This window comes from Ziziphus jujuba, chromosome 11, assembly GCF_031755915.1.
Source record: "Ziziphus jujuba cultivar Dongzao chromosome 11, ASM3175591v1".
Lineage (NCBI taxonomy): Eukaryota > Viridiplantae > Streptophyta > Magnoliopsida > Rosales > Rhamnaceae > Ziziphus > Ziziphus jujuba.
Window position 1 is genome coordinate 12,586,322 of NC_083389.1, and position 26,679 is coordinate 12,613,000.

The 26,679-nt window shown below is 34.9% G+C and overlaps 4 protein-coding genes across 6 annotated transcripts; 1 reads left to right on the forward strand and 3 right to left on the reverse strand.

Moving 5' to 3' along the window:
• On the reverse strand, positions 1–1,170 carry LOC107432572 (ethylene-responsive transcription factor 4). The gene has a single exon (XM_016043745.4). It carries the CDS (start codon positions 1,040–1,042, stop codon positions 395–397), a length of 648 nt encoding a protein of 215 aa, XP_015899231.3. The 5' UTR covers positions 1,043–1,170; the 3' UTR covers positions 1–394.
• A 3,824-nt stretch (positions 1,171–4,994) lies between these two features.
• Positions 4,995–6,933, forward strand: LOC107432578 (putative pentatricopeptide repeat-containing protein At3g15200). The gene has a single exon (XM_016043752.4). The coding sequence runs from the start codon at positions 5,134–5,136 to the stop codon at positions 6,664–6,666; it is 1,533 nt and encodes a 510-aa protein (XP_015899238.3). The 5' UTR covers positions 4,995–5,133; the 3' UTR covers positions 6,667–6,933.
• Positions 6,934–7,485: 552 nt separating this feature from the next.
• On the reverse strand, positions 7,486–10,548 carry LOC107432579 (small ribosomal subunit protein bS20c). Its single transcript, XM_016043753.4, has 3 exons — positions 10,305–10,548; positions 9,906–10,069; positions 7,486–7,919 (listed from the first exon to the last, which is right to left on the reverse strand). The coding sequence occupies exons 1-3, from the start codon at positions 10,477–10,479 to the stop codon at positions 7,689–7,691; spliced, it is 570 nt and encodes a 189-aa protein (XP_015899239.3). The 5' UTR covers positions 10,480–10,548; the 3' UTR covers positions 7,486–7,688.
• Positions 10,549–17,109: 6,561 nt separating this feature from the next.
• On the reverse strand, positions 17,110–26,666 carry LOC107432576 (uncharacterized). 3 transcript variants are annotated; one of them, XM_016043751.4, is made up of 17 exons: positions 26,509–26,666; positions 26,300–26,363; positions 25,352–25,460; positions 24,469–24,531; positions 23,492–23,595; positions 22,756–22,822; positions 22,587–22,658; positions 22,325–22,486; positions 21,512–21,585; positions 21,326–21,417; positions 20,562–20,669; positions 19,901–19,998; positions 19,377–19,514; positions 18,994–19,041; positions 18,427–18,541; positions 17,728–17,828; positions 17,110–17,448 (listed from the first exon to the last, which is right to left on the reverse strand). In XM_016043751.4, exons 1-17 carry the CDS (start codon positions 26,576–26,578, stop codon positions 17,362–17,364), a joined length of 1,572 nt encoding a protein of 523 aa, XP_015899237.3. In that variant the 5' UTR covers positions 26,579–26,666; the 3' UTR covers positions 17,110–17,361. The 3 variants fall into 3 exon arrangements, with proteins under 3 accessions (XP_015899237.3, XP_015899236.3, XP_048321143.2); XM_016043750.4 differs by having other exon boundaries at positions 21,326–21,420; XM_048465186.2 differs by having other exon boundaries at positions 18,407–18,541; positions 21,326–21,420.
• Positions 26,667–26,679: the final 13 nt, after the last annotated feature.

Consider the following 26,679-nt stretch of genomic DNA (forward strand, 5'->3'; position numbering starts at 1 on the left):
TTAATGAACAAGAAATCTTTGATTTTACTTGAGGATTATAACACAATAACACAACATACTACAACTAATTAATACAAAAAACAACTACGAGATAACTATGATCTCGCAGTTGCAAAAAAACGATAGTGCCTTTCTTTTTTTTCTTTTTTTCTTTTTTTGTGGGGTTATATCTCTATATACATATGCTTAAGAGTTAAATTCACATAAAAAGCTACATGTCAGGCTTTTGCTTTCTCTTCTCCAGAACCTTCGCTTTCCCTTCTAAGGGAATCGGAATTAATTTAATTCGGAAAAAAAAAGTAATTAATTCGGATCTAAAACGCGGCAGGAAAAAAGACCAGGAAAAAAAAAAAAAAAACTGCTATTTTCCAGTGGATAATGAAATCCAGCCGAGTCACGCGACTTCCGGTGGAGGAGGTAGGTTGAGGTCAAGATCGAGAGGTCTGTTAGTCAGACCATTCTCGAAATCCACCACCGACGACGAATTCGAGTCGCTGTGCACCGCACCACCGGCGACCGTACGGTCGAACCTGCACATTTCCCGGCGATGACCGGCCATGGTCTCAGCCCGAGCAAAAGCGTCGAAGAAGAACACCGGGCGAGCCACAGGAAGTGCATGGAAGCCACCGGGTGCCGCCGCAAAATAACCGCCGGTAAAATGTGGGGTCAGTGACAGGTCTAGTGGCGGTGGTGGAGAAGTAGAGATCGGTGGCGGCGGAGATGATGACTCCACGGTGCTGCTCTGGCTAGGGCTCCGGGTTGGAGTGTTGTTGCTGTGGGTGTTATTGAAGCTGTGGAGCTCGGCAGGGGTGGGGAAATTGGTCTTAGCCTTGGCACCACGGAACTCACGCGCAGCCGTGTCGTAGGCACGCGCCGCCTCCTCGGCGGTGTCGAAGGTTCCGAGCCAGACACGGGTCTTCTTGCCGGGGTCCCTGATCTCGGCTGCGTAGCGACCCCATGGTCTCTTCCTGACGCCTCTGTAGCGGATCTCCTTGCAATTCGGATCCGGGTTAACGGCGGTAGATCTGTCTCTCGGAGCCATATCCTAGAGGATTCAGTTTGAGTGGTATCTCCGTTATCGTATAGAGAGAGAGAGAATGGGGGAGAGTGAGAGAGCGTTTTGAGACAGGGAGACAAAGGTTTGGTGTTTGGGGAGAGACGTAGTGGAAGGTGGGGGGTTATATAGAAGAGGAGAGAGAGAGTGTTAAAGCTACGCTCCTTTTTGGGCGCTTGTGTTGGTGTGTTGTGTACACAATAAGCCTGCTGTGGCTTCTATTGCACGAACCACCTCAGTCATTTCTCTTTTCCCATTCAACTTACACCACGTGTCCGCTTCTTCCTTTTCTCAATTTTCAATTTGGTAAAACGAGAGAAAAAAAAATTAACCGCCCCTCCTCCAGGCTTTCAATATTTTTGTTTGGTTTTTTTATGACTTTTTTTAATATATAGACTTTTTATAAGTTAAACTAATTTCCATATACGAATATGTTTATTCCTGGAAGGAATCAAATAGGAGCTTATCTCTGTTACTGCTGTCCTTTGATTCTGTTAGGCGTGTTTCCCTTTTAAATATGTTACTGTGTGCTTGAATTATTATTTGAAGACGTTTTTATTTCTCTGTCCACTTTTTTTCTACTCCTATTAATAATTTTTCATTTTCTTTATGATATTTTTAACCTACAACCTTTTAAGACATAAATCTTCAATAGCTATTGAATTTAACTTACTTGACTCATCAATAGAAATTTGTTTTGGATGATTTTGCCCCAACCCAAAAATAAAAAATAAAAAAAGATGCCACTGTCGATATTCTCTTTTCCCATTGGAAAATTTTGAGACCAATCTTCGAGAAAAGCTTGTGGCCATTATTTGCCACGTATCAATTATTAAACCGATTAGTGGATGTCATATTACTCTATATGAAATAGAATAAGGCTGTTTATGAATTTGAATAATTGATATTGAAATAAAGCTATTATTTGGTTGACTTGATTTTGAAAAACATAAAACGACTTTACAAATTTAACCAGGGACCACAATTTTCATTCAATCTGAATGCAATGGCTTTGTTCGACAGGTAATGTTTCTCATTGATTGGAACTGCTTTATAGAGCTGAGTATACATTAAAATGAATGATAATAAAAATAAGAAGAAAAAATATTTATTCCAATTCAAACTGAAACTGTAGAAAAATGAAGGCGAACATAAAATATGTGTGGTGGTTTTTAACATTTTTGCAATGTAGTCCCCATCACAAACAATGAAATAACAAAAAAGGCCAAAGTTAACCAGCTGTGAACAAATGGTAAACAAACAATGAACCAACGCATAGGCGCGGGTGCAAAAACAGCAAAAACCTTGCACTTGCACCTCAGCCTAAGAGAGCCCACGTGGAGCGTCTCATCACGCGCCACACGTATCTTTGCCGCCACCAATTTTAAGAAATTTTATTTTATTTTACATATATATATATATGTGTGTGTGTGTGTGTGTGTGTATAATGAATGAATGAATAGCAGCAGTGAGTGGGTAAAAGCGAAAGAAATATTCGGGCCAGTCAAAGAGGGGCTTTGACTGGGGGGTTGGGGATACACAGTACATTACACCAACACTGTTGTTTACGATGACACAGAAAAAAGCCCGCCGCCCTGCTTCGATTGGTGGGACCCAGAGATATAATTGCGAAGGGGCCATCACGTTGCACGCGGTTAGGTTTGACACGCGGCGAGAGGTAAGACGAGGGGCGGCGTATCTAACGGCGGTTAAGACGGCACTGTCATCGCTTTGCGTGCTGCCGTTTGTTGTTTTCCTTCCCGTCGCTACTTTGTTCCTAAACCATAAAAGAAAAAAGCTTCTGACGGCAGTTTCCGTTATTTTTTATTATATTTATTAAATTTTTTTTTTGGGTTTAATTTAAGTGATTTAAAACGTTTTGCTAGGAAATTTGTGGGCATGGACCGCCTCCTTGCCGCGTGGGTCGGATCACTGTGTGTATACATCCATATGTGTGTGACTGTTGGAGAGAGAGAGAGAGAGAGAGAGAGAGAGAGTATCGTCTTGGAAAATACATGGCCTTTTTTGGCCTTTGAATCGGTCACCATCTTAATCCAACGGTCTCGATTATTCAATCAGTTGCCTTTCAGTCACGTGTTCTGCAGACCGTAATCCAACGGTCCTGATTATATATATTCAACCAGTTGTGATTCCGGACACGCGGTCTTCAGAGGAAAGGCTCTAAAAGCCGCCTTCTTAGGAAAGAGTATTATTTTCAAGTAACCAGGATATATATATATATATATTAATTATCACCCACGTGGCATTTCTTTCTGGAGTCTCAAATTTGGACCCACATTGTGTAAGATATATCATGTCCATGATCATTGATCGGAAAGAATAATTAAGGTTATTTTTTATTTTAAAAGCTACAGTTAACCCTAAAATTGGGAAACATTAAAAATGTTAACCCAATTTATAAAATATATAACAATGCTGCCGACTTATATGAAAGAATATGCAATGTTATCCTTTTGAAATATTATTTATTATATGAATAACGTTATTCGCGTTTTATATATAATGTTACTCAATCCATAAATCATATTACTTTAGTTTATTCAATTTTAAAGGGCTTTTACCATACTAACAAGTGGTCCAATCAAAAGCAAGTATTATTATTATTTATTCTTTTATAGTGATAGAGTATATTTATTTCCTTTTTGTTTTCTTTTAGCTTGACAATTAAAAAATTAGTGCAAATTAAATGGTGTAGATCCAGTCCAGGTCATAAAACTTAGGAAGGGGTGATAAATGTAACCCATCCTATACGTTAAGATAAAAATTAATATAAGATAGTGTACGAGAGGACCCACTTAAGCAATATGCGTTGCCAAATAATGAAAAAATGTTAATTCCTACTTCAAATATTATGGAGTATAATTTTTTGTTTGTTTAATTACATTTTATTCCTTTAAACTATTGTATTTTTTTTAAAAATTTTATTAATATATATATATATATATATATATATTGTAAAAACTTCAAAATGCTTTCAATTTGTACTTATCTGTCACACTTGTTTTGAAGTTTGTGAAAAAGTTACTTGAAAGATGGATCATAACCTTTTGTTTTCTTTAAAAATTTAAAAAGTGTATATATTATTACTAAAATACAAAATCATAAAAAATTCAGAAGTGTACGTCCAAAAAATTCCATTTATTAGATAGTGCGACTATTTATGAAATAATAATAAATAATAAAAAAAAATCCTTCAATAGTATTTACAAATGAGTATAATAGATGAATACTATAATGCTTATTTGTTTTGTTCAGTTTTGTTTTATTATTATTATTTAAAAAAAAAAAACCAATTTTTAAGCAATACTTTAATGCTTATTTATTTTGTTTAAACTTCAATTGAATTCTAAATTCTTTATTATCAAATAAAACCTCAACACTTGAGCAACCTAATTGTGAACCCCCAAAAAAGAAAAAAGTTAAGCAACCTATGTAAGGGTCAAACTTCCACTATCAGCAGCATTGCCGTCTGGAAGACAACCACGTAATTGCAGAGTTATGGTAAACAACTAAGTTCTGAGATTCTTCCTCGCAATATAAAGCAGAAATCAACCAATTTGGGCCCAACAAGAAGATCAAAAAATGTTAATACATCAGAAACTCAAATTCTCTGATTTTGTCAATGTGCAATGAACAATTTTTATGGCTTTTTCATTTAATAAAAGAATTTTTAAAATTATGGCCTTTCAATGTAAGTGATGATAACAATCAAGTGAACTGAATATTGGGAAGAAGCAAATTTCCCACTTTTCCAAGTTTCCAACAATCCTTGAAGCAGGCCACCAGATTTCTTAAAGGAAAAGAATTAAAACACAAAAAAAATGGATAATGAAAAAAGAAAAAAAGTTAAAAGGGGTCTTTGGTAAATTTAATATAAAAACCAGTGTTGGTGTATGTAGAAATCTACCTGTAAATAGCAACACTCTTTACAAATAAGGCATGTGGCCCATTTTCTTACAATCTGAAACTTCCAAGTGAAAAAGCCTCTTCAGTCTCTCTCTCTCTCTCTCTCTCTTATATAATATGCGAAAAAGATTTTCTTCCATTCAAAATCCGTCATGTTTTCCAGATTCCAAGGGATAAGAATCCTTTCCCGGGAAAATTACATCCGACTGAATTTCAAATTTGAATTCCAATCCAGAAGCTTTCATTCTCACCGACCCATTTTGCACTACTTTTCCTGCTTCGCCAGAGTTCAAGATTTTCTTTCCCCTAAGAACCAGAAGCCTGAAAAAAACTTGAAGGAGTCGGAGTTTGTTCACAATGCTGCAAATAACATGGATTCTGGAAAAGACCCAGATGATCAAACGGCCATTTTCGTCCAAAACATCATCAGATTTCGAAGGGACAAATCGACGGAGGAGATTGAGGGAGCTCTTGATCGTTGCGGGCTTCTTTTGACAGAGAATTTGGTCTTAAATGTGCTTCGGAGGCATAGCTCTGATTGGAAACCAGCTTATTTATTCTTCAACTGGGTTCGTAAAGGAGGCGGAGGGAATGGGTATTCACCAGGATCCGATGCTTACAATGAGATCCTTGACATTCTTGGAAGAATGCGGCGTTTCGAGGAACTGACCCAAGTGCTCGAGAAAATGTCTAACAGAAGGGGATTAGTCAGTGAAATGACATATGGGATTTTGCTTAGAAGATATGCGGCTGCACATGAGGTGGAGAAAGCAATTGATTTTTTCCGCAGGAGGAAAGAGTTGGGTCTTGAGCTTGACTTAGTTGCATTTCAAACTCTTTTGATGTGGTTATGCCGGTATAAGCACGTAGAAGTTGCAGAAACCTTGTTTTACTCTGAGTTGAATGAGTTTCGGCCTGATATAAAGACAATGAATATCATTCTTAATGGTTGGTGTGTACGTGCAAATGTACGTGAGGCAAAACGGTTTTGGAATGATATAATCAAATCTAAATGCCAGCCTGATCTGTTTACATATGGGACTTTCATTAATTCACTGACCAAGAAAGGAAAATTGGGTTCAGCAATGAAGTTGTTTCGAGCCATGTGGGATAAGGGCTGCAACCCAGATGTAACAATCTGCAATTGTGTCATCGATGCACTTTGTTTCAAGAAGAGGATTCCTGAAGCCCTGGAAGTTTTAAAGGAAATGAATGAGAAGGGTTGTCTGCCAAATGTTATGACATACAACTCGCTGATCAAGCACCTGTGTAAAATCCGGCGGATGGAAAAGGTCTATGAGCTTTTAGATGAAATGGAGCAGAAGAAAGGGAGTTGTTTGCCTAATGCTGTGACTTATAGTTTCTTGCTCAAGTCGTTGAAGAAACCAGAGGAAGTTCCAAGTCTCTTGGAGAGGATGGAGAGAAATGGATGCAGGATGACTGGTGACATGTACAATCTGGTGTTGAAGTTGTATATGGAATGGGATTGTCGAGAAAAAGTTAGATACACTTGGGATGAGATGGAGAGAAATGGGTTAGGACCAGACCAGCGATCTTATACCATTATGATTCATGGGTTGTATGACAAGGGAAGGAAGGACAATGCTTTGCGTTTTTTTAGGGAGATGACATCGAAGGGAATGCTACCGGAGCCTAGGACTGAGATATTGGTGAACTCTTCTTGAACGTTAATTTGAAGAGAGAAGGTGAACAATAGGAAAATTTGTCACCCAGATTTGATACAATATTATTGACATTTAATTCATTTTTATTCCAAGTGGAAAAAGTTTCCCTGTGAAATTTATGTAAAGGAGCAAAATGAGGTCTTGGATGCCTTGTAACCATGAGACCAGCTAGTTGTTTTCAAAATCTCAAACCGTACAAGATGTTTGGGTTGGATAATTCATTTTGAGGCATCATTCTAATGAAATTTGTACATTAAAACTTGTTGACCAGTCTAGACTTGGTGAACGTTTCTCTTTGAACTTTAATCAAAATCATCAATTTCTTTAAAATGCATGCTTAGGAATGACGATGGGAAAGGAAATTTTCTTCTATCATCAATCATTATATAACTTAAAACCATTACAAATTGAATCATTTTCTCAACAAATTGAACTATTTTCCTAAGCTTTTTACTTGCCAAAAGAAAATCGATTTTATTTATATATATCAATTTTCTTAATCTGGTAAAATATTCCAAATGTCATCTTAAGAGCAGAAACCGCCAACAACCTAATTGTCACACACTCAAATATTTTATTTATTTATTTGATCTTCAATCACAAATAAATTTATTTATTGGCAGAACATATTTTAATGCTCTCTAATTTTAGATTCACTTGCTTTAATTTAATTATTTAAAAAAGATATAAAATAATGATAATTAAGTGCGATCACATAATTTAATCGACTCTAATATTCTCTGTTATTGATTGTTACAACTGAAACCTATTTGTATTTTACAGACCTGAATGAACCATTTTATGTAAGAGAGGCCTATATTAAAAACAATTGTAAAGTCCGCAAATAATATAACCCGTAATTAAAAATGACAACCAAATTCTATGAATGAATTTAAGGAGAGAGGAGATAAGGGTGTGAATTATGTGCACAAAATGATAAATAAAATATATAACAAAACAGTTATCATCTCACTTTTAACACGCTCCTCTACTCTACAATGTGACCAGAAATGGGGTTTTTATCAGGCATTTGCTGCAGGAGCAGGGGCATACCAGCCATGGTGAATCTCTACAGCCTTCTTTCTTCTGGCCAGCCGCGACTTTCTGCGAGCGCCAGTGTTCCTGTGCAATGTCCCTACCTTCACTGCTTTGTCTATGACTGAGTATGCCTCAGCGATGAGCTTCTCAATTGGAAGAACTTCTTCTGCCTGAGCTTCTGGTTTCTTCCTGAGCACTTCCAAGGCATCCAAAACCTGGAAAAGATAGTCAAGAGATCAGAGAAGCCATCAGGCTAAACCAGCTCTTACTAGATTTTTGTAAGCATAACGCTCTTTTTCTGCCCAACCTTGTAACTAGTGCCATTGTTGTTACACTAATGAGGATTACACAAATTATGAAATCCAGACTAATACCAGTCCAACCCATTTCATGAATAAAATGTGACCGATTAACCAACCAGCAAAACTACTTGTTACAAATAACATCTTGTTGTTGCATCGAAACATATAAATGTTGACTAAACAAAGATATCAGAATATAACTATAATATCAATAAATACCAAATTGGCAAGATCATACAAATGCAGTTTCACAGTAATTATTTACTCGCAATAAGGGATAGTTAGTAGGTCATTAACGTTTTACACTAGCAAGAAATCAGTATAGCAATTCTTACTGCTAAAAATGAAAATTAACAATTCTATAGGAAAAGGCAAGGGCAGCCTGCTTCTTCCTTTTATATTGGTTGGGAATAGAAAACATTTTCTTGCATCCTAATTCAAGGCCAAAATTCTGATTCATTTAAGTAGAACTAGACATTGAAAAGAAAATCAACTATCCAAATTATATAATGATCCAAGTCATCAATCCTAGCACAATTAGGTACAAAAATTTCACCACTTAGCATAAAAAAGTTGGCCATGTCTTCATAACAAAATACTTGTACTCAGATGGGTTGTTCAATCGTTTCAAGTCCATATATGATTAACATTACAATTTTATAAAGGAGGGACAGAGGGGAAGAGGGAGATTTGTGGTTGTCAACGAAAGGAAAGTCTCTTATTCTTTGTCTTTTAAAGGTCAGCTGAAGTTCCAATCTGACACATTTTCTTTGGAATTGTTCATTTTGACACTGTATTATTGAACAAATATCAGTCCATAATGTCCATTAAGAAAAGTAGAGAATGAAATCAAAGAGTAAGTTACGATCAAAAGCATTCATGGATTACTAAATTACATTACTTGAATTTGTGAAATCAAGGCCAGTAACCATTCTAAATCCATAAACACTTCACATCACAGAATAAAAAATGAACTAGTTATCCATATTCTTATCAAAACTTAGATAAACAGCTTCAAGGTTTCAACTTCAAACCAATTCATTGAACTTTCCCATTTTCCCTTCATGTATATGGTTAGAACATGATTGCATCAATTGTGCAAGAGACAATCAAGCCATGGAAATGGGGTAGAAGAGAATGAAATCATGCAAGAGGCCAAACATGGTACAACTCTATTACTAAACATCTTAAATGGAGATACATGCTTATGCAAAAAAAAATATATTCTTAAAGCAAACAAGCAAATACAAATTTTGTTCAAGCATGAGGAAAGAGCATGGTTTAAGGAAAAGTACACAACTGATTCCCACTTGTCAACTGATACAGGGAAGCTAACCTAGGTGTTAAAATTGCTCTTTCGAACAACTATTGTATCTGAAATTTTCTTTCAGTCTCCAAAATAAAGCCATAGATGTTGAAAAGAATACCTAAAAGTATCAGGAGCTTATTAAACATACAAAAGAACTGCAGGAATACTAATCTATCAGTTTTTGCATTGATTCTAAATGTGTAACTTCTTAACTGAATTGTATGACAAGAAGTTGACGCCAATTAACAACTGAATATACATGGTCCACTATAATGAACTAGGAATATTTTTCATTTTAAATAATTGAAAACATATAGAGTTGCTATTTCGGTACAGGTAAAAGTTGGAATAGGGTTTGCAAACATCCTCGGCCTATAAAGGTCAGTAAGGTATTCAATATATAGAAAACCACACAGAAACTGTCCAAAAGCATAAATAAACAAAACAGCATTATAAAAGCAGTCTCCCCAAAAAAATTACACCCAGAAGGCCATAGAATCTCACAAAATATAAAACGAACATACTTAATGGGAAGCCAGAATAAGCAAATCCCATCAAATAAAACATAATTATTTGCAGAAAGGGAATACCTTCTTCATCCTGGTTTTGACTTCAGATTTCCGGGCTTTGTTGTAAATTCTCCTTTTCTCGGCCTGTCGATCTCTCTTTTGAGCAGAATCGGCCTTTTTCTGTGGTGCAGCCTCACAGACTATAGAATGACGAATTCGCCTTTGAACATTGTTCATTGACAACCCTGAAAACAAAACAGAACCCAGAATTCAAAATTTTACTCTACTCCAACTGGTTTTTGAAATTTTGGTGAGAAATAATTTTTTTATTTTTTTTTTAAAAAGTTCTTTCATTTTTTTTCTTCTCCAATACAAAGCTTTCTAGGAAACCAAAGGAAAATGCAATAGGTGTAAGGAAATGCAATGAATGAGCAAAGAAAGTGAATGTTAGAGAGAGAAAAAGAGGGAGATTTGATTAACCTCTGGAAAAGAAATTGTGGGAAAGGCTCGCGGAGAAGCTCAGAGACCTGAAATGGGTAGAATTTGAATGGACAGCAACAGAAGAAGAGGAAGTAGAAGACCCATTGATTGAGAGGCTGCTGAGTTTGGAAGTAAGAGCCAAGCATGAAGATACACACTGAACACCAGCTGCCATTTCTCTCTCTCTCTCTCTCTCTCTCCCCCCCTTAGCTCTTTGCTGGGTGTTTCTTTCTTGCGCTTATTTTATCCACTAAGAGAGAGAGAGGGTGGGAATTATAGACAATCCCTATCCTGTCCCTGCCTATATGGTAAGAGCAGATCCAATCCAAACAGTGATTTTTTAATTTATTATATCAATTTTAACATTAAAAAAATAATTTTATATATCTTTTTACAATTTATATATATATATATATATTTTTTTTTTTTTTAATTCCCAACTTTTAATCTATTTCATTTATGTTAGTCTCCAAATTTAAATTGAATACTATGTGATTTTAATTACTGTCACTAACAATTTTAATATTACCATTTTTGTATTATAATTAACATTTTGTATTACTTACATATTAATTTTACTTCATATAAAATTAAAAATATGGAAGAAATGTAAGATTTTTATTTTTTGGTATAAAAAGCAATTGATTGTTGAAAATATGCATTTGGGTAAAATTATAATAATTATAGTATTGAAGATTGTTTTATAAATTTTAAAAATTTAAATATAAAAAATAAGAACATAAATAGTAAATTAAAAAATGTACCATAATGCACAAAATTTGATGCAATACTATTCATCACACCAAAATACTAAAAAAATTAGTGCATGATTGGAGCGCCAATTACACAAAAATTCTGTATTTGCACCAAAAATGGTACAGCGTTGGAGGTGCTCTAGAAATTGTTTGGATACAGGTATTATCCAGTCCCTTCTGATTCCAATTATACTAGTTTCAAAATAAATACTGAAATGAAATCCTAGCTCATAGTAATGATTATATATTAAGTATGGTATTAACTAAAGTTACAGATTTATACAATTTATTATAGGTAAATCACTTTTAATTAAGATTATAGCCAATAAATAAATAAACAACATATCGCAAAAGAATTAGAGATTTTTCGTGCTCGGTGATTGTTGAAGTATATTAGTTAGAGTTAGTGACGTGGCAATGTTGGTTAATAAAACAGTTGTTTGTTTTGGCAAGTTGTCAAGTTGTTAGCACAGGTCAGCAGTTGTTAGTTATACCACCTGTATTAATAGTGTTTTCACGTGTATTTTTCAGATAGTGAAAATCAATTACAGTTTTACAATTCTGTTTTTCTTTCTTTCTATCTTTCTCTCTTCTTTCCTTCGACATTTTCTTTTATTTTCCTTCTATCCAAACACAACTTTTACATGGTATCAGAGCGAGATTGACGATCCAGTAAAAAAAAAAAAAAAGGAAAATCCAGGAGTTTCGAACGTCATGAACTCGTTTGCAAGTCTGATTTCTGATAAGAATGAAAATTCTTTGGTTACAGTATCTCCATTTTCTAGTAGCATTCTGAAGCTTAACAGTGAAAATTTCTTGGTGTGGAAGTCACAAATTCTTCCTATATTACGAGGTCACAAGCTTGATAAGTTTGTACTGACTGATGAGCCAGAGTTCATGCAAGTATTTGTGTTTAGTGATGCAGAGGTTAATGATCACAGTTTGTCTAAGTTTTCTGTTGAACAGCAAGTTTGGATTTTGCAAGATCAGCTACTGCTAGGCTGGTTGACTACTGCAATTGAAGTTGAAGAGCTTGCAGATCTAGTAGGATTGAAAACCTCAAGACGTTTGTGGATCACAATTGAGGAAACTTACTCTTGTCATTCTGAGGTTTTTATGTTGCAACTTCGAAATGAGTTACAGACAACCAAGAAAGGCTCAATGAAAATTCTAGATTATTGCAAAAAGATGAAGAAAATTGCTGACAAGATGTGTTCTGGTGGTTTTCTGGTCTCTGAGAAGGAATTAGTTATGTGCATCTTGAATGGCTTAGGGCCTGAATTTGAAACAGTTCGTGTAAACTACACTAGTAGACCTCCTTTACCTAGTCTTCAAGAGGTAAAGCATTTTCTCTCTCATTATGAAACAACTATTGAACAGAATAATACTGTGGCTATGTTTCATTCTGCAAATCTGGTGTCTGCTTTCAATAATCAGTTGAATTTAGGCTCTAGTAATACTCTACCATCATCATCTACTACCTTGAATACTTCTAATCATGCTAACTCATCCATTCATAAAGATTATAGTACTGGAAAGTCTGGTTTTTATGAAAGAGAGAGTTTTGAAGATTTTCGTGGTAGAGGTTACTATGGAAGAGGTAGAGGTAGAGGTCGAAACCATAGGAATTGGAGACCACAGTGTCAAATCTGTGGGATTGTTGGTCATCTGGCTAGTGTGTGTTACTACAGAGATTCAAATTCTGGAAATTCTGTTTTTCAAGGAATTCATGGACATAACTATGCACCTAATTCTGTTGGCTATAATGCTCAGTTCTCACAGTTGAATAATCCAGCAATGCTAAGTTCTTCTGTCTTTAATGGTTCTGGTTTAATAACTCGACCTATTGTTCCAACACACAATGGTGGCTTACCTATAAGTGCAGCTGGGTATAATTCTCTTGTTTCTTATCCACAAATGGTCACTAGAGAATTTCAGAGTGGGAATGGACAGATTATTCCTCATCAGAATTTTCACAATTCAGATATTAAGTCTGTTGGAAGTGAATATTCAGGACAAGCTTCTGCTAATGTTGTCACCACACCAGTTTTGGTTGGAAATCCAAATTGGTATTTGGATAGTGGTGCAACAAATTATGTTGTTGCAGATGGTGGTAATCTTATGCACGAGGTTGATTACAGTGGCAACAACAAGCTTTTAGTTGGCAATGGTCAAAGTCTTGACATTGCTAGTGTAGGTAATACACTGATTCCCTCTCTCACTTGTCCCAATTATGTTTTGTTGCTGCAAAATGTTCTCGTTGTTCCAACAATAGCAAAAAATTTGTTGAGTATATCAAAATTGGTATGTGACAACAATATAATAGTTGAATTTGATAAACATAATTGCTTCATTAAGGACAAACAGATGGGGAAGGTGGTGCTTCACGGATTACTTGAAGATGGACTTTACAAATTACAAATACCTTACAGGGACACAAGTCAAGATGTTGGGATTCTCATTGGATCAAAGTCTACTGCCTTTAAGGAAACTGGTAGCTGCTTAGTAATGAATAAGGCAATGTGTGTACTATCTGGTGCTGTCTCATCTATACAAAAAGAGTGTCTTGTATCAAAAGATTGTCATTCTTTAGAAATTCATACAAATTGTACTACATATAGACCTGCTGGTGTGAGTTTACCTCTTTCTGATTCTACTAAGGAGTCAAATGTATCCGATTCCTCACAAACTGGTCAGTTGTGTTTGAATACTAGTTGTATTGATTTTGATGTACTGCACCAAAGGTTAGGACATGCTTCAGAGGCTGTCATAAACAAAGTGTTGTCTTTGTATAAACCAGATTTGCGTATAAATAAAAGTTTAGCTTTTTGTGAAGCTTGTCAGCTTGGAAAAAATCATCTCTGTCATTGATGACTACTCCAGGTTTACTTGGATTTATCCCATGACAGTAAAATCAGAAGCTTTATCTATTTTTAAGCATTTTCATGTCATGGTGGAAAGATTGTTTGATACAAAACTTAAGGTGGTTCAGTCAGATTGGGGTGGTGAATACAGATGTTTTCTTCCTTACTTACAACAGGTTGGTATAAAGTTCAGGCATTCATGCCCTTACATGCATCAGCAAAATGGTAGAGCTGAGAGAAAACACAGACACATTGTTGAGGTTGGTCTGTCTTTTCTTGCTCAAGCACACATGCCACTTCTATACTGGTGGGAAGCTTTTACTTCAGCAGTTTATGTAATTAACAGGCTTCCAATTGCCATTCTTGATTTTCACAGTCCTTTTGAATTGCTGTTTAAGAAAGTACCTGACTATGATTTTCTAAAGGTTTTTGGAAGTGCTTGTTTTCCTTTCCTCAGACCTTTTCAGAATCACAAGTTTCAATTTCATACTGAGAAATGTGTGTTCATTGGTTACAGTGATGATCATAAAGGTTACAAATGCATGTCTTCTTCTGGCAAAATTTACATTGCTCGAAGTGTAAATTTTAATGAAAAGGAATTTCCTTTTTCTACTGGTTTCTTACAAACTAGTTCAGCAGATAAGTCTAAGCTTCACAAAACTCAGGTTTCAACAGCTCCTCTAGTCCTCATCAAATCATTGCCACAACATTGTGCTTCAGACTCAAATTTATCAACTAGAAGTTCCAGTTCAGTCAGCTTAAATAACTCTCCAACTCTGACTTCAGGAACTCATAATCAGTCTGACATACGTTTGGAATCTGAGTTGCCTATGGACCCTTTAGAGACTTCAACAACACTGTCAAATGTGAATCAAAATCCATCTCAGAAAACTATTTCAACTCATCCTATGCAAACACGATCTAAGAGTGGAGTTTTCAAACCCAAAGTGTTTGCTCTTACTCAACATGCTGCAGATCCAGTTGATGTTGAACCAGTTAGTGTTACTGATGCTTTAACAAATCCAAGGTGGAAAGCAGCAATGGATCAGGAATATGGAGCACTTGTCAAAAACAACACTTGGTCTTTGGTTCCCTATCATTCTGGAATGAATCTCATTGGTCACAAATGGATTTTTCGAGTAAAAAGAAATGCTGATGGAACTGTTCAGAGGTACAAGGCAAGGCTTGTTGCAAAAGGGTTTCATCAACAACCTGGCTTTGACTTCAATGAAACTTTTAGTCCAGTGATAAAGCCTACCACTATAAGATTAGTGCTTAGTCTTGCTATTTCACACAACTGGGAGGTAAGACAACTAGACTTTAATAATGCATTTCTTAATGGTGATCTTCAAAAAACAGTTTATCTCACTCAACCACAAGGATATGAGGATAAACAATTTCCAACACATGTGTGTCAGCTTCATAAGGCTTTATATGGCCTTAAACAAGCACCACGTGCTTGGTTTGAAAAATTGAAGGGTGCTCTCCTAAGCAAGGGTTTTGTTAATACAGTTTCTGACTCCTCTTTGTTTGTTTTGAAGACCAAAATTGCATATACTTTAGTTTTGGTATATGTAGATGACATTATTGTCACTGGTTCTAATGGAGTAGCAATTAAGCAACTTATCTCAGATTTGAATTCTCAATTTTCTCTTAAAGACTTGGGACACTTGAGTTACTTTCTTGGTATTGAAGCTACAAGAAACAGTAAGGGTATGCTGTTAACCCAGACAAAATATATACTTGATTTGCTTAAAAAGACTAAAATGGATGGAGCTAGGCCCTCACCATCACCTATGGTTTCTAATAAGCCTTTATCTCTAGAAGAGGGAGATATTTTGTCAAATCCTGAGTTGTATCGAAGTACCATTGGTGCTCTTCAATATCTTACATTGACCAGACCTGATATTAGTTTTACAGTGAATAAACTCAGTCAATTTGTGCAAGCTCCAACATCTTTACATTGGGATGCTTGTAAACGATTGTTAAGATACTTAAAAGGCACTGCAACACATGGCTTGTTCATCAAGTCAACAATAAAACTTGTTGTTCATGGATTTTCAGACTCAGATTGGGCAAGTGATCGAACAGACAGAAGATCAACAAGTGGTTATGGAATTTTTCTAGGTTCAAATCTTATTTCATGGAGGTCCAAGAAGCAGCAAGTTGTAGCTCGTTCAAGCACTGAGGCAGAGTATAGAGCCCTGGCTCACATCACCTCAGAACTATGTTGGTTACAAAACTTGATCAAGGAGCTGGAACTTCAGTTACCAATTCCTATAGTTTGGACTGACAGTCTTAGTGCAGCAGCTTTAGCAGAAAATCCAGTTCTACATCAAAGGACCAAACATATTGAGATACATATGCATTTTGTCAGGGATAAAGTCTTGGAAAAATCTCTCCAAATTCGATATGTGCCTACTCGAGATCAGGTTGCTGATGTGTTTACAAAGAGTTTAGGAACTTCCAGGTTTCTCTATCTAAAGAATAAGCTTGGAGTTGTTCAGACTACTTAATTCGAGTATTTTGGAGTTTCAATTCATTCTCTGACTTACTTAACACTCAGCAAAAAGGGAGTTTTTCTGCAACGTGGTTCACTTCTTATGTGCTGCAACTTCTGCTGATTTACTATTTTTCAAACTCCCATTTTGTTTCATCTGGTTTAACAAAATACGAGTTTGAGGGGGAATGTTGAAGTATATTAGTTAGAGTTAGTGACGTGGCAATGTTGGTTAATAAAACAGTTGTTTGTTTTGGCAAATTGTCAAGTTGTTAGTACAGGTCAGCAGTTGTTAGTTATACCACCTGTATTAATAGTGTTTTCACTTTCTCTCCTTTCCTTCGACATTTTCTTTTATTTTCCTTCTATCCAAACACAACTTTTACAGTGATGATGTTATTTCCGTTGCTTCATTTGAACAATAATCTATTTCCAATAGATCTCGACCCTATGGATGGTTTGTAAATGACCTCGGTAATGCTTCTAATATTGAAAATTGGAAATAAAAGTAAAAATAAAAATAAAGGCTTCCAAATTTATTTTTTTAAAATATTATATATATATATATATATACATATATATGAATTAGTTGCTTCTAAAAATTATCCATCTTCCACAACAATACATAGGAATTGAGTGATATTAAAATCTCACATTTGGGTTGTTAGAAGTAATGAATCAACGTCTACAACTGCCTCTTGCCCGTAAAGCAGAAAAACGTCTCTTTACTACTTGAACTGTAAATTCCAAATTGGAGAAAAGGAAACCAAAGTTTTACACATTTTTGTGTATATATCAAAATTCACCATTCCATTTACAAGGCTCAGTATTTAACTGTTAGCTTCTTCCAAACGCACAATTAAGTCCTACCAACTTTCTCAGAAATTTACGAAAACGATTATGCTTGAAAGAAAATTGACACATTTCCTGTTATAATGCTAGAATCTGTCAGCTGTCATCACAGCAGGTCGAGCTTCAAGCTGCTTTCTAGCAAGATATGGACCCATTCTAACAGCATCATACACCTGCACAGAGAAGAAGCAAGAAATCCAAGCGTCAAACGTAGAACAGAGCTAACGAAATTAGGCGGCAATACAAAACTTAAAGATGTTTTGGAATGTATAATCAAGGATGAAGCTGTAAATGTAAATGCAACTTGAGTCATAGTAAATGCATATGAAATAATTGAAGGATTTCATGGAAACGTTTTAAGCCCTGTAGTCTAGTTGCATGACCTGCAATATAGTTGGGACCCCTTTGCTCTCCATTAAAAAATGTTTTATGATATGCTCAATAGGATTTACCTTTGCAACTATCCCAGCAAGAGAAGGGTCGCTGGCAACTTTGCTTGACGACATAAGAGCCTTCTGGATTGCCTTGCAACAATTATATCTTGCCTCCATACCTGAAAATTTCTACCGTAACTCAAAACTAAAAATTTGGAAAATGAACGCAGTAGAATAAGACTGTAATTCAAAATACAAAACTGATTTTCAAATACATTCTTCTCAATATTTCTCACGTATATAAATTTATGATACAATATGAATGGAGAAAGAAGACGAAGTTTAATGTTTCATAAAAAAAATAAAAAAAAGAAAAGAAGTAAGTTTAATGACATGCTTTTCAAATTTTTTGGAACAAGTATTACAAACATAGGAGGAGATAATGTGGAGAATGGAAACCAAACTGCAAAAACGGCAGTCTTTTATATTACAAAGTACAATCTAAAGGTGCTGCAGCAGTCACAAGTAACGAGGTTAGTTCATCACTAAGTCACAAAATAATTAGATCATGCATCATATAAGGAAAACTTTCAACCAAAGGCACTTATATCCAGGAGTCTCTTTCATTTAACAACTTTAAATTTCTGGATGCCTTCAACAAATATCAACTATTGAATATGCAGATAAAAGTTTATAAAGCACATCAAAATGAATCTCATAAATATACATAGGGATTCAAAGCAAAAAAAAAATATACATAGGGATAAGAGAATAGACCAATTTTGGTGGTTTCAGTATTTGCATCAGTCACCATATCTATGATATCTTTTTTTGCGCAAACCTCCATCAGGAACCATGGACGAGCCACCAGTCCAGTTATCACTCTGTAACCCTGAAAATATTTGTGTTATAGCCAAATTATCAGGATTGATGGATTATTTTATGCTGAGATTTAAATTATGAAGTTCATCTATAATTTCATTCAACAAAAAGAAAGCAGGTTGTTCAGAAAGAGAGACGACAACAAAGAACAGAAAGATATTGAATGTTTAACTAATTTTACTAGAGAAAAATGAGGGATCATTCACATAAGTATCTAGAAGCCACACTGTAAAATAATAATAATAATAATAATAAAGCAAATAAACAAAGAAAATGTAACCACATCAAGATTAATGAAGTAATAAAGCTCTAAGAATAAAACTGTGGTACAACTTGAGTAACTTGACAGACCACTTCGAAAACATTGTTGCCGACATTTGCTGGCAAAATTTCGTGTATATATATATATATATATGCATCCAACAAGTAAACTTCCACAAGGTAATCATTTAAAGTTCTTACCGCCAAACGAGTTTCTGAATCCTGTTGAAGAACCGACAAAATAAGACCCTGCCAGTTGAACCAGGAAAATAGTAAAACTCCTGGATGTTTTGAACAGTTTGAGAAAGTATAGAATGAAAAGAAATGGAACAATGCATGTGAATCTCAAACCACATTAAGGGTGAACCAAAAGTAATTAGGAAGAAAAAAGAATCAAAAGGATTAAAATCTAAAGACCACCACTTACAACCAATACTTCACTTTATACATTTTTTACTTTCTTGAAAAAGGATGAAAACAACAATATGTATGAAAGGAAAACAAATTCAAAGGCGCATCGCATTTACCATGAAACTGCAACATTGTTTATTAGAAAAAATACAAATTTTTGAAAAGTTGCTTACTGATGGTGTCAACTTGGAAGTCTTGGATGCTGTTTCATAAATTAATTGTCGCAGAGTCTCTTCTGAATTGCTGTTCAGTATCATGCTATTCTCAGAACGAGTTTCTCCAGAAATGTTTCCAAGTGCATGCAGAGCAGCCTATATTTCCCAATAAAGGCAATTAAGTAATATGCAACAGATGTGAAATTCAACAAACAATAGCCTTTTTGTGCTTATTATTTGCAACTTGCAATTACAAAAGAAATTGCAACATAACAAGTTTAGTGCTTATATTCCATTTTTGTGCTCAAACAAATCCAAACCGTTGAGATATCATTTGAAATTTGAATAATCCAACACTCTGATGGGTGAAATCCCGCTATAAAGTAGAGGAAAAGAAGCATACATATAGCAAGTATCAATAGTAAAATATACAATGAGAATTCTCTTTTCCTGAATATGATTCCATAAAATTCAAGGTAATCGCAACACATATCATATAAAAAAGTGCAACATCTTTTTGTGCAAAGTTTTCATTAACTCACAAGCTGTTTACCGCGTCCTTGCCGATTAAAGGCAGTATCAACAACATGTCTTACAGCAGGTGGTGAACTTGAAAGCAGCAACTCTGCTCCTTGGATAGCTAAAGGTGTCCAGAAACAGCAACTATAAATCTCTTTTCAACAAGATTACATCGGATACACCAGAGGATGAAATGTCTTAATCTAAGATTCTAAGGTGTCATTACTAGTTTTGGAAACGTACAAGCTACTTGATTTTGAGTCAGGCTCTTTACTAAATAAAATGCAAGCCTTATCATTTTCAGCTCAAAGCAGCAATCCATATTTTATACAGATATTGTAGTTAACAAAGTGGTTTGTTGGTGTTACAATGGGCCTTCAACATAATACCTTGGTGCTCCTATTTTTATTTTTTATTTTCTGTGAATGTATGTGTTGACACAGACAAATCAGCCAATATTCCATCAAAATTTGTCATTTAAGCATGCAATATGAATACCACTTTCTCAACTTGGAACAAGAAGGTGCTGCCAGTTTTTTCTAGGAACCCACATCACTAGCATAATGAAATTGATATCATCAATTCAGTCAGTATAGTCAAAATAAAAAGAAATTCAACGTAAGCAGTAATTAAAAGGCATATGAATTAGATATAAGGAAACAAATATGCAAGTGTTATACTTACAAGACCCTATCTGGCCTAGTGCTTCAAGAGCAGATTCATATTCATCCGTATCTTGAGTTGCTGATGAACCAAGCGATCCATCTATGGCTGAAATTACAGTTCTAATGCCTGCACAAATGAAAAAAAACACAGAGTTGTGGAATCACAAAGTCTTCCCACTACAAGAATGGCAGTAAAGTTTTTTCAAGATGCTGCTCAAAAATAGGCCTTTAAAATTAGTCATCTGGACCCATCAGTTTCCCAAAACATGAAAGATCTCACATTTTCCAAAGGGAAGAATATGCATAAGCAGAATCAGCAGTGCAGCAAAGCTTTACAGGACACAGTATTAATCTAAAATGTTACAACTGCCCAAGTGATTCAAGTTGCATCAGATCATCATGGTGGCTCAAAAAGTGAGAATATAACAAATAAACAGACAAATAATGGCATTGGCTTCTATTCAGTTTCCCTTCTTGCTGGACTGGATTAGAAAAATGCTTTGAGAAGGCAAGTGATTGATAAATTTGATTTTTGTACCCAATTACACACATACAAGCACCAGAAGTTCACAACGCACATGTAACAGATAATATAAGTAGTCTAAAACCGTGGCCGCAATGCATTTTAAACTAAGATTTAAAGTAAAGAAATTTGTTCACACTACCATCATGCCTTTTTCTAATGTCTAGAGATGTTAGGATCCAAGCAATAAGAATATAAGTCATAATTATTTTTAATTATTATTACAAAGCATTGTAACTATTATTGATTGAATTCCCTACTTCGTTCATCAGCAAACATGTAATTCTCCTTGTACAAAAGCCTTCCACTAATCATCATTGCTCTTGATCTCAAAACTGACTCCATTGACGTGCTGCTATAAAATTAAAAAATAAAATAAAATAAAAGATACTGTCAGTGTAGGTGTCAAAAAGCAAACTAATAGAAGTGTTCCTTCAAAGTCATACCTGATTATAGAGCTAAGTAGTTGCAGAAGGGTGCTTACTGACAAGAACTCTCTACCATGTTGAATCTCTGACAACTTCATTGGTTGAGCATGTAAAGAAGAAAAACCAAGACATATATAAGCTACTAATTCAAGGAAGAAATACAAGACATATGAACAAAGTAGTGAAAAGTTACAAGCACTTTAGATTGGCTCATTCAAGTTAAAACAATCACCTAAAGGGTAGGTGTAGGACAATATTATTCTTGTAGTAACATATCTAAGCTAATAAGTTCCACCTATTCAAACCTCAATTATCATGATTATCAAAGGTTAAAGCTGTCCACAAAAAAGTTCTCCAAATTTATAACTAGGAGTTCTGCATAAGGAAAGGACAAGTTGACAGGTAGTTCAAGTAAAAATACAGTGTCAGAACAATGTCTTTCTTTTTTCTTTTTTTATGTTTTATTTCTCTTATCATGTCCACACACATTCTATCTCTCAGCCATATGGTTATGTGATTCCATTTCCATTCATAACTCCTAATCTATGAACCTAACTACATAAGTGCACCCTAGTTAAAGTCAGCATTTCTTTTTAGTTGTTTTCTCTAAAAGAAAATAGTGTAGGTTCAAACATTTTGGTGCATCAGTTTCTCGCAGTTATAAAAAATTAATTGGGGCAACCAGTTAAAAAACTGGCATGTCCTAAGTTTTAAAGCAATATGCTATTAATTAAATTACTACAGCCACAGCATCCTAGAAAGGGTGCATGTGAGGAGAGAAGGATATAAAGATGGAGAGAAAATATAAAATTTATGTAAGCAATGGCCAACCTCGTACAAGAGCTCCAATACACTCAACATTACAAGGGTATCATCTGTCTTGTTGACTTCCTCCTCAAAACATCCAAGCAGATTTGACTTGTGAACCACTGATGCCACGGAGCTGGAGACGGAGAATAGCTTAACTATCAAAGCCAATATTCGAACACGTCCCTAAGAAGTATATGAGGAAAGAAGGTATAAATGGTTAAGTTGTGCATAAACCCAAAGATGACAAGGGCAATTACTCTTGTCTGTGTATAAAGCACCATACCAATGATGAACATCGAGTTGCTAACTCCCTGAGATGTGTGGGATCCTTGGTATTAGTTGGAACGATAATTCCCTGAATGCAACAAACAATCAAGATTTAGGAAAATTACTCATTCAACACATGATTCAAGGTAATATTCATAGTAGACTGGTATATGCCATTCCCCTACCATGCCCTGTGGAAGACCAGCTAACCTCTTAATTGCATCCATAGATGCAGTCGCCACTTGTTCATTGCTATAATCATAAAAAAAAGTGTCTTTATACGATTTGAACACAATACAACAACTTTGAAAAGGTAAATGAAACTATTAGTTAAAGCATATTTCAATTGTAATCACACAAATAAGTAAAACATATAAGATTCAGATGAAATAGAAGGATCCCTTAAGGAGAAAACCAAAACCATACCCTCTAATAGTAACCCCAAGTTGAGCTTCTAGGTTTACCTAGGTGTCCACCCTAATTGAGAGAACCTGGAATTTCAACTTTTTAAATTGACAGGCGTAATAACTGTCAGTCATATGTTTATGGTGATTCCATACATGACTCCTAACTTATGAGCTCAATGTCTTAAAAGTTGCCTATGGTTGCTCTGATTCATTATAGATATTGACCATATTAAGCAAAACAAGTTCATAACGCAATATTGATGATCTAGGTAAAATGATTGGATCCAACAACAATTTTGACTCCTCAACAAAACTACATTTTCATCTTTGTCAAAGCCATGTGGCCCAACACTCAGTGTCATAAGGGAGCATGGAAGAAATTTGACTAAACCACCAGGTTATCCTCATGGATAATCAATCCAGAAGAAATCATTTACCACTTTTACAAGCGTTCATGGAAAGAGTGTTGTAAAGAGAGAGCCATCAATTTCAAGTTGATTAAGAGGGCCCTTACCCATTTACGAGGCAATCGAGTAACAGCGGATATACACCATAGTCAACTATGAGCTGTGCAGCAGAAACATTATTGCCATTGAAATTTTCCAGAAGACAAGTAACCTGCAGAGAATTGATGTGATGTCAGGTTAATCTACTTGTAAACAGTTATTAACTTATATTTATGTATTTAAAATAGCATAGATTCTTTAATAAATTTCAAAATTACAAGGAAAAAATGTCAAGTAAGTATACCCTGTGGCAAAGCAAACAGCAAAGTAAAAAACTTTTAAAAAAGGGCAAAAAAAAAAAAAAAAACAACAACAACAAATTAAGCAATCTCACATGGGGAAACATGAAATTCAGAATGGGAAAAAAAAATATTTTTAGAAAAAAGGAAAAAAAAAAAAAAAAAAGGAGGTGCAAACCCATCGACCTTGTGATGTAGCAAAGGTGGACAGAAAGTAACAACATTGGCAAAGAAGGAAAAAAAATTACACAAAGCAACTTTGCTCATCCACTCTCTTATTGATTTGGTTCCAAATGCTTAGATTCATAACAATTAACTTATTTAAAAATTTAACACAAACAAACTATATTAAGATTACATTTGAAAAAACTGCTGCTTGTCTTTGCACAACCTAAGAAAATTGATGAGAAGACTACAAACACCAGGTGGCTTGATTAGATCCTCCGTGCTTCCATGATTTCTATCAATCTCCTAGTCCACCCTAAATCCTAATAAATGTTGTATAACTCGGATTAATCAGTAAGACATACTCTCTAAACAGAACTGCTGAACGTATAACCATACATATATGAAATTAAAAGGTCGCTTGGTAAAATGGTAACAACAAAGTTTTTCTCTTGGGGGGTGTGGGAGGACTTGCATTCCCAAAAATGTAAAAGAAGATTGCATGGCTGAAGTATCCAACAGTGCTGATTCTAACACCAGCAGGCATAAAGTCATATGCATAAATTAATAAATATACATACCGTTTTACAAGCTAGACATCTGACTATTGGAGAGTCTGCCTTAAGACCAACTTGTATGAAAGGCTGGTAAAATAACAAATGAAAATCAAATGAAAGCCTGAAGTAACAAAAAGATATGTGTTCAATTAAAAACAAAGAGACATTGAACAATCTAACTTAATATAACATCCATGTTTACATAAATCTGTTCTACAGAGATATGTTACAATCTAACCAACAAAATAGCCCGCATGCATAAACCATTTCACTTTATGCAGATGTTAAATCCACCTCTTAAGTATAAATATCAACATGTAATAATGTAAATATGACAAATGGTTTAAATAATTTTGTCTAGATTGTGATTAACAACACATCAACCATAGAGAAGAAGCTAAAGGAAGAGACTCTTAACAAATCCAAAAATCTAAAGCAAAAAAATAATAATAATAAATAAATAAATAATAAAAACTGATGCCCAAGCATCCAAGAGCTTTATATAATGAGTGTCAAATTCTATAAGTTACATCTTTTAATTTATTAATTCTTAAGTTATACTGCTAGTCCCCTAATGTTTTTAGACTGACAGTGATGTGACACTTAACAGGGTATTGGTGCCTCTTCCTTAATGAAACACCTCCATTAGCTCGCAATAAGCTGTCAAAGTTGTTTGGATACTCAACATTTAGTCTTACAATTAGAGGAATTGGAAAAAGGAAGTATCTAAGTTGGAAAAAAGGCCAAGGTCTGGAGTCTGGGCCATCCATCAAATTTTTAATACTCAATCACACCCAACCTCTAGGTTTGAGTGTCATTTCCGAACTCGACGTAATTACTTTTATGTAGTAGACCTGCAACCAGTTAACTTAAAAAAAATAAAATAAATTAAAAAATGCAAACATACCATGTAGTGTGGGATGAGAGAGGCACCATACTTAGTCTTGAACAACCTTTCCAAACAAACAGCCAAGGTACTTTCCAGACCTGGCATGTCTGATTTGGTTTGTAAAGCACTGCAAGTGATAAACATAAAATCAAGACAAACTTCTATTAAGAAAAGAATGACTTAAATTTCTGAAACATCGCCCGAGAATTTCTCGCTACAATAGTTAAGAATTACAATGATATAACTTTTAGATTTCTAGCCCTCCACTTTCACAACCAAAAAATAATACTTCCAACTTTCCTATAAACCTAGCCAGGCATAAAATATTACGACGCAACTAAAAACTCAACAAAAAATTTCATTCAAAATATGTTAAGCCACTGGTCCATATGTTACTTGCAAAACAAATAGCTCCACGCATGATGAGTCTAACAAATTTTACCCCAAAAAAAAATGAAAAAAAATTCGTTGCATAATTAATGACAACTCCTTTCTTCGTTCATATATGTTGAAATATTAAACTTAACATGAAATTTCTTATGAGGAAAATAGAAACAGCACATTTTAGGTTCAACATGCTTCACATGACGTGCTCAGGTTTTCATGGTGGTTCCACGAGAGTGTAAGAAATTTCTACTTCCAACACAAACACGCAGCAAAGTGCAAACTCATAAACGGTTAAAAAAAAATTAAAAAAAAAAAAAAATCACCCGCGCATAATTCCGTACATTCCAAGAGTTAGGGCAAGCCAAAAACAGAAGTAAAAAAACGCATTCATGAAAACGATCATACACAAAAAAATTACCATTATGAACAATCCAAGTAACAGCAAGTTATTCAAGTACATTAATAGGACAATTGACTTGAAAAAAAAAATTAAGAACAAAAAAATTTGAAGAAGAAACGAAAAAAAAAAAAATTAATGTTAAAAAATTGGCAAATGAACATTGAAGTAAGAAATATTACTTGATAATGACAGGAAGAGGGAATCGATCAAGAAACTCCTTCGTAGAAGCATCGTTTTGAAAGCCTGTAATTTACGACATAATTTTTAATCGAAGAAAAAAAAATAATGTAATCGAAAAAGAGCTTGAATGATATAAATATATATTTTAAAAAAAGAAAAGGGAAATATTTGTATGAATTAATTTTGGATAAGCGTGAGAAGTATTAACCAGAATAGTATGCGAAATCCGAAGCTGCTTGGAGCAACTGAGTCGGATCATCCACTGAGAATTCCTCCATTGTTCACGTCACTGTTCTCTTTCAGTAGTTTGTGCTGTGAGAGAAGGAAAGGAGTAGGCAAGAAGAGGAAAGAAGGGAGATGGCACGTGGCTATGCATTGG